This window comes from Macaca thibetana, chromosome 3 (assembly GCF_024542745.1).
Source record: "Macaca thibetana thibetana isolate TM-01 chromosome 3, ASM2454274v1, whole genome shotgun sequence".
In the NCBI taxonomy this organism is placed as follows: Eukaryota; Metazoa; Chordata; class Mammalia; order Primates; family Cercopithecidae; genus Macaca; species Macaca thibetana.
In genome coordinates this window covers 30,229,521-30,243,873 of record NC_065580.1, presented here as the reverse complement: position 1 = coordinate 30,243,873, position 14,353 = coordinate 30,229,521, and the positions used below count along the sequence as shown (strand labels likewise).

At 55.2% G+C, this 14,353-nt stretch overlaps 1 protein-coding gene across 3 annotated transcripts; it reads left to right on the top strand.

Moving 5' to 3' along the window:
* Window positions 1-1,330: 1,330 nt before the first annotated feature.
* IRF5 (interferon regulatory factor 5) lies at window positions 1,331-13,823 on the top strand. Of its 3 annotated transcripts, none has more exons than XM_050782533.1 (9): window positions 1,331-1,446; window positions 5,554-5,759; window positions 9,673-9,862; window positions 10,325-10,389; window positions 10,853-10,886; window positions 11,060-11,320; window positions 11,514-11,906; window positions 11,996-12,114; window positions 12,359-13,823. In XM_050782533.1, exons 2-9 carry the CDS (start codon window positions 5,565-5,567, stop codon window positions 12,602-12,604), a joined length of 1,503 nt encoding a protein of 500 aa, XP_050638490.1. In that variant the 5' UTR covers window positions 1,331-1,446; window positions 5,554-5,564; the 3' UTR covers window positions 12,605-13,823. The 3 variants fall into 3 exon arrangements, with proteins under 3 accessions (XP_050638490.1, XP_050638491.1, XP_050638488.1); XM_050782534.1 differs by lacking the exon at window positions 1,331-1,446 and adding an exon at window positions 1,457-1,642; XM_050782531.1 differs by lacking the exon at window positions 1,331-1,446 and adding an exon at window positions 2,474-4,262.
* Window positions 13,824-14,353: the final 530 nt, after the last annotated feature.

Below are 14,353 nucleotides of genomic sequence, written 5' to 3'. Positions count from 1 at the left end.
TCTCTACTTCGGAGGCTGAGGCAGGAGAATCGCTTGAACCGGGGATGCAGAGGTTGCAGTGAGCTGAGATCGCACTACTGCACTCCAGCCCAGGTGACAGAGCAAGACTCCATATCAAAAAGAAAAGAAAAGAAAAGAAAAGAAAAGGAACAATGAAAAGACAGGAGGGGGGTTCCTGAGTAAGCTGATTCGAGTGGAAATCAGACATCTAAATTGAAACCCGCCCAATTTTCCAAAAAGCCAGATGCTCATAGAACTGAAGCTTGAGACACTTACATTAGTACTCCTGCTGCCTGTTGACCAATTCCTCTTCCTTATCCCTCTTGTTTTCCTTCGCTGCTATAAAGCCCCTAACTTTAGTCAAGGGGAGGGATAAATTGAAGGTTTGTCTTCCCTCTCACCAGCTCACCGACTGATGTCACCAGAATAAAGCCTTCTTCCCCGGCAATAAAGCTGTCTCAGTGATAGGCTTTCTGTGCGGTGAGCGGCCAGACCTAGACCAAACCCCTGGCTATCCATAGCAAAATCATAAGCAAAATTAACCAGGAAGCTTTTTGCACCCTGGAACCCCACGCGGGAGGGGAAGTCAAGGCAGACTTTCCAGAGAAGGTGATGCTGAAACAAATTTTGAAGAGAAGGAACAGGAGGTGTGAATGTGGAGGTCCTGGGACGAGGTTCTTTATGGAATCGAAAACGGTTCAGAACCACAGATGGACGGTCAAGGTAGCAGTGAGAGGAGGTGGGACAGGAGGTGGGACAGGCGACCACGCCACTGCCCCTGGGATGATTGGAAGGCGACTTAGGAGGGGAGCTGGGGCGAGACAGGTACAGGGGTTGAGGATGAGAAAGGCACAGAGTGACTAGAGGATTCCTGCCTGCAAGCACGTCTGGAAGGGGTGTCTGGATCCTGGGGGCAGCGACTGTGCTCTAGGGGCGACAGCCGCCCTCGCCAGGGGTACAGACAGGCGACAGGAGGGCTTAGGGCTGTGGGTTGGCCACACTACGCCCTCATTTGTGTGCAGCCCCGGAGGACCAGCGTGGGGAAGCACCCCCACCCTCTCCCAGGGCCCAACCGAGCACTGCAGCGGGAGGCACGGGGTTGTCAAATGACAGTTTTACGGTTCCAGATTGCCAAAAGAGCCAGTGGCCAGTCTAGCGCACCGCGCCGACTGGCATCTCTCTGGAGGCCCTGGGCCTGGCCCGAGGCTCAGCCCGGATCTGCAGTTGCCAGGTCAGTGCGGGGCCCGGAGTGGATTCGCGGGGCGGGGCGGGGCACTGCCCGCGCCCGGAGCTCGGCAGCAGCTGCCCAGGGGCGGGGGCGGTGAGACACGGAAGTGCCCGGCTGGTTGGCGGACCGGCGGGAGGCGCAGCCTGGGCAGAGCCCAGCTTGGTCCCGCCGCCCGGCCGGTGTTCCCGAGCGCAGCCACGCAGGCTCACCGCAGACAGGTGGGTCCAGTCCGCCGCGCTCTTCTCTCTGCGTCCCCGCCTGGCGCGCCCTGAGGGTGGCGGGAGCGGTGCCGGCTACTGCCCCCAAGTCTAGGCCTAGACTGGGGCCCGCGCCCTCCAGGCACCCGCGGGAGGCGGGATGGGGACTGGAGTAGGGCGGGGTCCGCGTCCAGCTGCGCCTGAGGACCGAGAACGGGTGGGTGCCTACAGCAGGGTGCGCCCCACCGGCCTGGGACTTCCAAGGCGTGGTTTGGGGTGCTGGCGCCCGGGGAGCCCCGTGACCCAGGCGGCGCAGTCGGCACCGCTACAGGGAGCGGGGGTCGCCGGCTCTGCTGTTCTCCCTCTCCCTCGCCATCGCCCAGAATGGGGGCTCCCGGGCACCCCGCTGGAGGCTGGCTTGGGCCCCTGAGGAGCGAGGCCCGATCCTTACTTTCGATGCACTCGCCCTCGCTCTTACCGGGCCACCCTCACCCTTTTGGAAAAGAGAATGAGGTTAAATCGTTCATCCCTCGGGATCTTCAGGCCAATGGCAGGAACTGCGCAAGAGTTTAGGGGAAGATGGTGTTAGGTAGAGGCTCCGTCTGTCCCTGGGCTTGCGGCCGGGAATGGTAGACTCTGGTCTCCCGAGCAGCGGAGAAGGATGGGGTGCAATAGTTCCTGGGCTGGTTTCCGTAGGTCCTGTCCCAGAACTCAAGGCGGCAACAATGAAGAGGCTAAACGTTGAAAAAAAGTGAGGCTAGCGTGGCCGGGATGCGTGGGGAGATGGTTGTCTCCGGACCCCGGGAGGGGCGGGAGCGGGTACCCGGGAGCAGAGGCGGGAGTAGGGGACTTTCCCAGTCTCGCAGCCACTCTGGGCACAGCAGGGCGAGGACGGGGTGCTGCTCCTCCAGCAGCAGGAGGAGAGGTCCAGAGGCCGACCCTGGAGGTGGAGGTGGCTCCGCGGGCTGGCCCAAGGGGTGTGCCCCAGCGGAGCCCGCGAGAGGAGTGGGGGCGGAGGGGAGGGGGGAGCAGGGGCGGAGGACTGGGCTGGGCCTGGGCTCCTCGAGGGCCCAGAATGAGGATAAGTGGCCAGGATCAGAGAGGGCTTGGCTGTATCGATGTAGGAAACTGTAGGCCCTCAGAAGGCCCTCTGGCATGACCTCGCCTTCCTGTCCCCACCCCCAGTAGTTATGGGGCCTGGGGTGCTGGGGCTGAGGGGCTCCAAGAGTCTAGGGAAGCACTGGGAAATCACCCCTTTTTATCTAAAGGCCCTACTTTGCGGTTTTCCCCCTGTACTCTGGTCTTCCCCTATCCTGACCCTGGGAGGAAGCTTCTTCCTGGGCACCCTTTGCCCCAGAGCCTCAGCCTGTCGGACCAGGTGGGCAGCAGGGCCCAGGGTGTGGGAAGCTCACCCGGAGGGGTGGGATTTGGGGTCAGGGCCTGTACAGGGAACCCCTTGTCCTCTCCCTGAGCTGGGTGTGGGTTTGCAAGGAGACATGTGACCCAGACCAACCCTGGGAGCAGCAGGGCTCCTGCTGTCTGGCCACTCTTACTAGGACTGCTGTGGCACTTCCTCCCCTAGTGGCCCCCCGGTGCCCACGAATTGCAGATCCTGGGTGGTGGGGGCACTGTCTCCTGGGACTCCAGCAGGGTTCTGGGGTGAGCTGTGGGCTCGCCCTACCTCAGCAGGTCCTCTAGGACTGCCCACTGGATGCTTCGCTCCCTCACACACTTGTAGGGGCTTCCTCAGGCCCTCAGCTGTTGGATTTCCCCACTTTCTGGGGCTCAGGTCCGTTGACTTAGGTCTAGGGCTGCATGCATTTCACCCAGAGCCTCCGGAGCCCTACGATGGCAGACCTGTTCTGACACCAAACTTCCAAAGTCATGGGCCTTGATTAGGGTGGTCTAAATCAGACCTAGCCCTTTTCTGGGCAGGAGGGAGCTTCTGGGAGGATGGATGCTGCTTGGGTTAGAGCTTGTGTGGACCTGGCTGCAGGCAAAAGCCTTGAGGCTGAGTCCCTTCTGTGGCATGGTGGACAGACCCTCGCTCATCACAGATGCGCTTGTCGTGGGAGCTCCTTCTCCACACTCCTCCCTAAGCTCCTTGTATGGACGCAGCCCTCTGACACTGAGGCCGGAGTTGTCATTTCAAAACCTTGCTCTGTATTAAACAGCCGTGTTGGGCAGGGCCAGACTGCTGGACTGACAGCAGGGGGCAGGCAGCTGGACCCTCTGATCTCCCCAGTGGCACCAGCACCTCCCGGCCTCGGCCCAGGGGGTCATCAGGGAAGCTCTCCCCGATTCTGCACAGACAGAGCTTCCTCTGTCCACCCTCACTCGGCCAGAATTGTGTGCTGCTGGTGACTGGCACCCCTCTATTCTAGGGTCAAGGCCTCTCAGGGATCTACAAATACAAATATGGGTGGGCGCACGCCCATGCTACAAACCACACCAAATGCACAAAGACTGCCTGCAGGTGTGGGGTGTGGGGAACAGCTCTGGGTGGGAGGTTGGAAATTTGGTCTGGGGGACCCACTCGACTCCCTCCGTCAGCCCACAGTCAGTTTGGTTTCTGAGTTGTCCCAGTCCAGCCACTTTCGTTTCCCCTGGGGCTGGGTGGAGGCTGGGGCAGAAAGCGGAACTGAGCCCCCATGTTCTGAGGTCGGGGCAGGGCTGGAGCGTTCTGAACACCTCCCAGTCCCAGCCCCTGGGCCAGGCAAGGCCGGCCGGCCTTACGTCTCCTGGGTTGGTGGCAGCCGAGCTGGGCTCTGAGGGAGGCCTACAATGTGAGACACTAGCAGCTCAGAGGCAGCACGAGGCAGGTGCAAACCCAAAAGGTACTGGGCAGGGAATTTCAGGGGAAACTGAGGTTCCGTGCTGCAAGGCCCAAGCAGGCCCAGAAAGACAGAGGGAGATCAGCTCGAACCTTTGCTCCTTACTTGCTGAGCGACACGTTCACTTCTGATGGGCTGTGCTGTATAATGGCCCAGTCCTTTCTGTCTTCCACACAGGGGTCTCAAGTGAAGGGCCAAGGGCATGGGTAAGGGGAGGAGAGAGAGAGAGGAGGGGGCTCAGGACTGTGAAGAGTTTCCGGTTCTGGGCTGGAGAGGGAGTTTGGCGGGTGGAGGGGAGGAGGCAGGGTCCCTCTGGCCTGACTCCAGGGAGGCAGCGAAGCTGTGGCCTGAGAGGTGGGGATCGTGCCCCTGGATAGGTAGTGGTTAGAGCTGTGGTTTCTGTTTCCTGCAGACTTCCTAACAGGCTCCGGCAGGCGTTAGGGCCTTCCTAAGGGCTACACCAATGCGTGTCCAGTGGGAGGAGAAGGGGGAGGACCAAGAATCTAGATGAATGGCCCTAGAGAAGTAACGTCTAAGTTTGGTGGCCGCTGTCGTTGGAGGTGGTTGAGTTGGTTGATGGGATTTATCTAAAGACGTTGAGGTTGGGGAACTTCCTCCCGGAGGGAAACTGAGGAAGAAAGGTAGCTCTGAGAGTTGGGTGAAGAAACCCACCCTCCATTCACATGTTCTGCTTTCCTCTGAGGGCAGGTGTCCTTGAGAGCTCGAGATGAGATTCTTGTTGAGGGCATCTCCGGAGGGGACTCTCAGGGGACAGGGGGTGAGAAAACTTGGGCAGAGAAGAATTGAACCAGGGGTGTGGACTGAGCGGGAGGTTGCCTTCAGGCTGATCCCACGGAGCACTCGCTGCCCCAAGTAGCCCAGCTTGAGACAAGATAGCCAGGCTTTTGTCCCTTGTGTCAGGCAGTCTGGCTGTGGGCTGCCCCCCCAAGAGCGAGGGGTGGGCCTAACCTGTGGGGTGAGTAGTGGAAGGCAGTTCTCTGGCCAATGGGCTGCTCGCTACTGTCAGCAGTTGGAGAATAGATGCCTCCGCCCGGTAAAGGGCGTCTGGGGCTGTGCCCGCAGCATTCACTAACTCGTAACTCTCTTTCCCTTCACCCAAACACCAAATCCCATGACACTAGACAAGAAAGTTGATGCTTGGAAAAGACAATTGGCCTTAAATACCTAGATGGACTGGAGAAACCATCCCTTGTGGCCCACAGCTTGACCTCTGAGCACCCTGTCCCCGTCCACCTGCGGACCTGCTGAGGCTCCCCCTGGCTTTCTCCTGCAGACCCTTCTGCCATGAACCAGTCCATCCCAGGCGCTCCCACCCCGCCCCGCCGCGTGCGGCTGAAGCCCTGGCTGGTGGCCCAGGTGAACAGCTGCCAGTACCCAGGGCTTCAATGGGTCAACGGGGAAAAGAAATTATTCTACATCCCCTGGAGGCATGCCACGAGGCATGGTCCCAGCCAGGACGGAGATAACACCATCTTCAAGGTAAGCCCTGGCGAGGAGGTTGGCTGGACCTCCAGAGCACCCTGTCCCCAGAAGAGGATCGCATATAACACACACAGGCAGCTCCTCAAGACTGGCCACCCACCCAGCTAGCACGCTGCCGCTGATGCCAGGCCCGGACTAAGGGGATGCAGACGTAGCCACAGGGCACACCTTTTTCCTTTTTTTTTTCTTTTTTTTTTTTGAGACAGAGTCTCGCTCTGTAGCCCAGGCTGGAGTGCAGTGGCACAATCTCAGCTCACTGCAACCTCTGCCTCCTGGGTTCAAGCGATTCTCCTGCCTCAGCCTCCTGAGTAGCTGGGATTACAGGCATGAGCTGCCGCGCCCGGCCTAGGGCACACCTTTTCTAACCTTCACCCTAGAGCAGTGTGGGAACTGAGGGTCCCCAGAAGGCCTTCCCATAATTTGTCCTACTCACCCTTTGCTCTTGTCTCACTGCTATTACTCATGAGGACTTGTTCAGTGCACACATATGCTAAAGGAAGCCAACAATCACCCATCATCTTTCTTTTTTTGAGATGGAGTCTCGTTTTGTTGCCCAGGCTGAAGTGCAGTGGCACGATCTCAGCTCACTGCAAGCTCTGCCTCCCAGGTTCCTGCCATTCTCCTGCCTCAGCCTCCCAAGTAGTTGGGACTACAGGTGCCCGCCACCACACCCGGCTAATTTTTTTGTATTTTTAGTAGAGACGGGGTTTCACCATGTTATCCAGGATGGTCTCGATCTCCTGACCTCATAATCTGCCTGCCTCAGCCTCCCAAAATGTTGGGATGACAGGTGTGAGCCACTGTGCCCGGCCCACCCATCATCTTTCTAAAAATTTTATTTTTAAATTAATATGCCCCCATAAATATATGGGGTACACAGTGATGATTTGATAAGTACAGTGATCAGATCAGGTACTTAGCATATCCATAATCTCAAACATTTGTCATTTCTTTGTGTTGGGAACAAACTATTTTTAATATAAGATTCAGATATATCATCAATCTTTTAATTTTTTGATTTTCTAATTTTTTTAGAGGCAGGGCCTAACTCTGTTGACCAGCTCCATTTTTTTTTTTTTTTGAGACAGGGTCTCACTCTGTCACCCAGGCTGGAGTGCAGTGGCGCAGTCTTGGCTCACTGCAGCCTCTACCTCCCAGGCTCAGGTGAGTCTCCCATCTCAGCCTCCTGAGTAGCTGGGATTACAGGTGCCTGCCACCACACCTGGCTAATTTTTTGTACTTTTAGTAGAGACTTTGCCATGTTGCCCAGGCTGGTCTCCAACTCCTGGACTCAAGCAGTCCGCCCACCTCAGCCTCCCAGAGTGCTGGAATTACAGGTGTGAGCCACTGTGCCTGGCCCAATCTTTTTTTTTTTAACTGACATATTACAACTGTACATATATACTCCCCCCCCTCCTTTTTTTTTTTTTGAGATGAGGTGTTGCTCTGTTGCCTAGTGTTGCACCACTGGTGAGCAGTGGTGCAGTCATAGCTCACTGCAGCCTCCAACTCAGCTCAGGTGATCCTCCAGTCTCAGCTCCCTGAGTAGCTGTGACTACAGTTGCATGCCACCATGCCCAGCTAACTCTTTTTTTTTTTTTTTTTTTTTTTGAGATGGAGTCTTGCTCTGTCACCCTGGCTGCAGTGGCGCAATCTCAGCTCACTGCAACTTCTGCCACCTGGGTTCAAGCAATTCTCCTGCTTCAGCCTCCCGAGTAGCTAGGATTAAAACCCCCATTGTCATGCAGGCTGTCTTAATGTTTCCCTTTTTTTCAACCTCAATTATGAATTTTTTTTTTTCTGTCTTTGAAGTAAAGACAGGATTTCACCATCTTGGGCAGGCTGGTCTTGAACTCCTGACCTCGTGATCCACCTGCCTCGGCAAAGTGCTGGGATTACAGGCGTGAGCCACCGTGCCCAGCCTAATTTTTTGATTTTGATTTTTGTAAAGATGAGTTCTCACTTTGTTGCCCAGGCTGGTCTCAAGCTCGGGGGCTCAAGTGATCCTCCCACCTCAGCCTCCTGAGTAGCTGGTATTACAGGCGCAAGCCACTGTGCTCGCTCCAGTAATCTTAATGCTAGGACGTACCTAGCATAACAGTTTTTGCTTACATTTTTAGTTTTTTTGCACGTGTGTGTATATAGAATGCAAAATTGGAATCAAGTGATATATCTTGATTTGTAACCTGGATGTTTTTCACCCTATATCAGGATCAGCTTTCCTTTCCAACATACGTCCACATCACTTTTCGTGACTGTAGAATTTCCACTGGAATGGCTTAGCACAATTTGCTCACCGGGTCTGGGTTTTTGGATACTTGAGGTTGCTTTTAAAACCTGAACTTGAAACCCCCATTGTCATGCAGGCTGTCTTAATGTTTCCCTTTTTTTCAACCTCAATTATTTTGAGGGTTGATTTCCTAGACTTAAAAATTGCTGGGTCAAAGGCAATGCTTATTTTTTAAAACTTTGGATACATATTTTCTTAGTTTTTGGACTTGATCCTTACCTTTCCAAAATTCTTTTGCTAATCCATTTTTTATTTTTGTATAGGTAATACAGTCACAAAATTCAACATTAAAAGGCATAGAATGGTTTAGAGCAAAAAGTCTCCCTCCTTCCCTGGCTCACCACCACCCACTCCCCTCCCTAACCTTTCCCTAGAGGCAGCCGTGTTATCATTTTCTTGTTTAGCCTTCCTGAGAGATTTTTATGCACATATAAGCAAATATGCACTATCCTTTCCTCTATTTTCATAAGAAATGCTAGATATCTGCATTTTTTCTATACTTCATACTTCTTGATGATTGCTACATGTCAGTATGTAAACAGTTTCCTGCTTTTTCTTTTTTTGTGCCGCCCAGTATTTCATTCAATGGGTTGGCCATAATTTCACCAGCCCCTCATTGATGGATGTTGCATTGGGTATTTTCAGTCATCTTTTACACACAGTGCTGCTGCAAATAACCTTGTTTGTGCAATATTTTGTGTGAATGCAGCTATGATATTTAGGATGAATTCCTAGAAATCAAAGAGCTGGGTTAAAGGGTAGAAATAAACATTGGTAGTCCTCACCTCGCCTAATTGCCATTCAAAATAATACCAGCAGCTCCAGTGTCTCAAGCCCGTCCTATGTGCGGGCATAGCTCTGAGTGCTTTACGGACATCAACCCCCCTCATTTTTTTTTTTTTTTTTGAGATAGGGTATCACTCTGTTGCCCAGGCTGCAGTGCAGAGCATGACTGATCATGGCTCACTGCAGCCTCGAACTTCCTGGCTCAAGCAATCCTCCCACCTCAGCCTCCTGAGTAGCTGGGACCACAGGCACCCACCACTATGCCCAGCTAATTTTTGTAGAGACAGGAGTCTTGTTATGTTGCCTAGGCTGGTCTCCAACTCCTGGGCTCAAGCGATCCTCCCACCTTGGCCTCCCAAAATGTTGGGATGACAGGTGTGAGCCACTGTGCCCAGTCGACATCAACCCCTTGAGTCTTTACTGCCACTCCATGAGGTGAGCACTGTGAGGAGATCAAGACAAAGGGAGGCAGTGACGTGGCCTGGCACACAGCTGGCAGGGGGCACATTCCAGATTGAAACCCAGCCTGGCTCCAGAGTGCTCATCCTTATCCCCCATGCTGTCCTCCTTAGAGATCACACTGATTCACCCTCCTAGGAGCAGGGACTACAGATGCATCTCATAGCCCTAGATTTCATGGAGCTTGCTGGCAGCCTTAGGGCTGGGGCAGGACTGTGGCAGACTTCCACGTTGCAAACCAGGTCTGGGGCTCAGCGAGGCTCAGCTTGTGGCCGAAGTTCTCCCCACACAGTGGGGTCTCCTACGGAACGGTAGGCAGACTGGGGTTGTGGTGGAGACGAGGTTCTCTGTGGTGGCTGTCTCTTCCTGCCCCAGGCCTGGGCCAAGGAGACTGGGAAATACACTGAAGGCGTGGATGAAGCTGATCCGGCCAAATGGAAGGCCAACTTGCGCTGTGCCCTTAACAAGAGCCGGGACTTCCGCCTCTTCTACGACGGGCCCCGGGACATGCCACCTCAGCCCTACAAGATCTACGAGGTCTGCTCCAATGGCCCTGCTCCCACAGGTATCAGGCCTAGCCCTCTGTGGGCCACCTGGGAGGCTGTGCAATGTCCCGGCCCCCAGTCTTGAGCTCTTGGGTGCAGGCAGGCCCAGGGCCCCTCTAGTGGGCAGTGGTCCAGGACACGATGTGGGGGCTCCTGCTAGGTCATGACACCAGGGTTCCCAGGAGTGGCTGGGATGGGTCACTGGCAGATTAGGAATGGCTTGGCGTGCAGTCAGGGACCTGGGTGCTTCTTCCTTACCATTGCTCTAGTTTTGGCTTCTGGCTCCAGCCGCGGTCTCATGGCCCATGGAGTTGGGGAGGTCCTTCCCAATCCTGGTGGCTGTACTCTCCACCGCGCCCTGTGTTGGGGAAGCTTTGGGGAGGGCAGAAGCTGCACAGGAGCTACAGGCAGCCTCTCAGGGGATCTTGCTTCTCCTGACGTTGACTCCCTTACTGCCCTGCTTTTCTCTCCCTGCTGTGCAGACTCCCAGCCCCCTGAGGATTACTCTTTTGGTGCAGGAGAGGAGGAGGAGGAGGAAGAGGAAGAGGTGAGTGTGGGAGGGGGAGGCAGGTGGAGCCCTGGACGGGCTCTCTGCTGTCCCCACTGGCCTTAGGTTTCCGCAGCCCCGCTCCCCTGGAGCCCCATGGCCCTCTCAATGGCTCTTCACCTTGTTTCTTCTCCTGGAATTCTGAATGACAGGAGCACAGTCCCCAGCTGCTCCTTCCTGGGGCGTTGTCGTTACCCCGCATGTGTGACCCACACAGCAGTTAGGGCTTGGTAGGTCTGACTCCCCGTAGAAGGCAAATGAGGGAAGTGAGGCACAGGGCTTTTCTGACCTGCCTGGGATGGACAAGCTGGGACCGGAGGCAGGGTCTTGCCTGAGCTAAGCTGAGGCTAGGGCAGTTGCCTTGTGGTTCTTGCATGTTACTTCCCCAGCCCCAGGTCAGTGGAATGACTTGTCCTCCCTTCTCTCCCATCTCTTCCCTCCCTTGCCGGTGGTGTCCCTTCAGCTGCAGAGGATGTTGCCAAGCCTGAGCCTCACAGGTGGGGCCGGGAGGTGGTGGTTGGGGGTCTAGTATACAGAGAAGCTACAGGTACCATAGGTACCTGGGAGGGGGCTAATGGGAGGCTGGGGTGGCCCAGGGCTGGGAGTAGGTGGGCCCGGGAGGCAGTTCTTGGAGGTGGCACTGACAGCCGTCCACATGCACTTTCTGTAGATGCAGTGCAGTCTGGCCCCCACATGGCACCCTATTCTTTACTCAAAGATGATGTCAAGTGGCCGCCCACTCTGCAGCCGCCCGTGGTGCTGGGTCCCCCTGCTCCAGACCCCAGACCCCTGGCTCCTCCCCCTGGCAACCCTGCTGGCTTCAGGGAGCTTTTCCCTGAGGTCCTGGAGCCTGGGCCCCTGGCTGCCAGCCTGCCCCCTGCAAGCGAACAGCTCCTGCCTGACCTGCTGATCAGTCCCCACATGCTGCCTCGTAAGGACCCGCGGCTGGGCACGGGGAAGCAGTGCTGGGGGATTGGGGTAGGATTGGCAAGGAGGGTGGAGGGTGCTGCAGCTCCTTGGGAGGGGAAAGTGGGAGAGCGGATGGGGCTGGGCCTGGACACTGGGCTGCAGAACGGGGAGGCACGGGGCTCAAGGACGGGATGGGCCTGCCTTCTGCCCCACAGTGACTGACCTGGAGATCAAGTTTCAGTACCGGGGGCGGCCACCCCGGGCCCTCACTATCAGCAACCCCCATGGCTGCCGGCTCTTCTACAGCCAGCTGGAGGCCACCCAGGAGCAGGTGGAACTCTTTGGCCCCATAAGCCTGGAGCAAGTGCGCTTCCCCAGCCCTGAGGACATCCCCAGCGACAAGCAGCGCTTCTACACGAACCAGCTGCTGGATGTCCTGGACCGCGGGCTCATCCTCCAGTTACAGGGCCAGGACCTGTATGCCATCCGCCTGTGTCAGTGCAAGGTGTTCTGGAGTGGGCCTTGTGCTTCAGCCCATGACTCATGCCCCAACCCCATCCAGCGGGAGGTCAAGACCAAGCTCTTCAGCCTGGAGCATTTTCTCAATGGTGAGGGCCCGAAGCCGTGGTCCTCCTGGCCACCTCTTGCCCAGGGGTGTGGTTCCAGCCTCTGACTAGGGACCTTGATTTTGATGCAGAGCTCATCCTGTTCCAGAAGGGCCAGACCAACGCCCCACCACCCTTCGAGATCTTCTTCTGCTTCGGGGAAGAATGGCCTGACCGCAAACCCCGAGAGAAGAAGCTCATTACTGTACAGGTACGTCTCCTCTGCCCCAAAGTCGGCCTTGGCTTGAAAACTGGGGAATCCTGGGGCCAGGCCCTTGCCCCAGGCTGGAGGCTCAGGGCTCCCTGAGCAGCGTGAACTTGGCTGCCAGAGACCATCAAGGCTCAGGGCCAGAGAATGCAGTCTATTACTCACCCCTGATGGCTGCCCTCATGCACAGCTGGATCTGGCAGCCCTGTCATGGGTCTCCCTGTCTCATCTCCTCTTTGCCTCCCAGGTAGTGCCTGTAGCAGCTCGATTGCTGCTGGAGATGTTCTCAGGGGAGCTATCTTGGTCAGCTGATAGTATCCGGCTACAGATCTCAAACCCAGACCTCAAAGACCACATGGTGGAGCAGTTCAAGGAGCTCCATCACATCTGGCAGTCCCAGCAGCGGTTGCAGCCTGTGGCCCAGGCCCCTCCTGGGGCAGGCCTCGGTGCTGGCCAGGGGCCCTGGCCCATGCACCCAGCTGGCATGCAGTAACAGGCTGCAGATGGTGACTGGCCCTGGCTTCCTGGGTGGCTGTGTGGACTGATGTGGAGGTGTGACAGCCCCAGTGAGCACCCAGGGTCCTACCTCTGGGTTTCCTGGAAGTGGATGTGGGCCAGGAAGAAGAGGGAGAAAGGCCCGAGCCCCTGCCTTCCCAGGCCTATCTGTCCTTGTCTCAATTGTTTCTGGTCTGGTCAGCCTGGCTCTCGAGAAACTCGGCCATGAGCAGGGAAGGAACTCCCTCAACCTTGGTGCCTAGTTGTATAGGAGGAATTGCCTAAGGGTGGCCCACTCTTGTGATTGCCCCATTTCCTCTGGCAGAAAAAGCCAGAGTGTTGTGGGCCAAGTCCCCCGCACAGGGCCTCTGCAGGGCATGGCCCTGATTTCCCTGGTTTGAGCCTCACTTCCTCATCTCCCTCTCCTCTGAGATAATATGAGTGAGCACTTAGGTATCACATCAGATGCTCAAGGCTGGCAGCTACCCCCCTTCTTGAGAGCCCAAGAACCTGAGTAGAAAGAATTTTTATGTATTTTTGGATTAATAAATGTTAAAAACAGACTCAGCTGTTTCTTTCCTTTTTCTACTACCAGTTGCTCCCATGCTGCTCCACCAGGCCCTGTTTCGGATGCCCGCTGGCCCACTCCCCAAGCACCTGCCCCCAGCTTGCAACCACTGGCACTGGGAGGGCCTGGATTCTGGGCTGATGAGTCAGTTGGGCCTTCATAAACACTCACCTGGCTGGCTTTCCTTTCCAGGAGGAAGCTGGCTGAAGCAAGGGTGTGGATTTTTAAATGTGTGCACAGTCTGGAAAACTGTCAGAATCAGTTTTCCCATAAGAAATGGTGAAAAAGGGCAGGCTAGCATTGCAGCTGCATTTGGGACCATTCAAATCTGTCACTCTTTCGTGTACATTCCTGTGCTATTAAATATATCAGGGCAATGCATGCAAATCATCCTGATATATTTAATATATTTATTACATTGTCCCCCGAGGTGGGGGCAGTGAGTTCTCACTCTTAGTCCCCTCAGAGCTGGTTGCTAAAGAACCTGGCACCTACCCCCTCTCATTTCCTCTGTGTCATCTCTGCACACTCCAGCCCCCTTTCTGCCTTCAGTCATTGAGTGGAAGCTGCCCCAGGCCCTTACCAGGTGCAGATGCCCCATCTTGAGGCCCAGCCATCAGAACTGTGAGCCAAATAAACCTTTTTCTGTGTAAATAACCCAGAAAGGTCTTCGTTTACAGCAACACAAAATGGATTAAACCCCCACAAATGTTCAAGGATACCTGGCCCCACAGCCTCATCCACAGAATATATATATTATCACTGTTTGGATTTTTGTCAACCTGACAGGTGAGATATTATCTCAGTGCCACTTCTTGTTATTAGCAAGGCCGAGTAGCTTTTCACATGGTTAAGTGACCCGTACAGATTTTTTTAAATAAACAATTTTAGAATGGTTTTAGATTTATGGAAAAGTTCCTAATAGAGTTCCCAAGGACCCACAGTTTCTCCAATTGTTAACACATTACTATGGCACACTTGTGACAATAATGAAACCATGTGGACAATTACTATGAACTCAACTTCTTTATTTGGATTTCACAAGGTTTTCGGATATCCTTTTTCGGTTCCAGGATCCTATCCAAGGTATCACATTACATTCACTTGTCACATTCACTTGTCATTACTTGACGTGACATAGACCAGACTCCTCTGGTCTATGACAGTTTCTTAGACTTT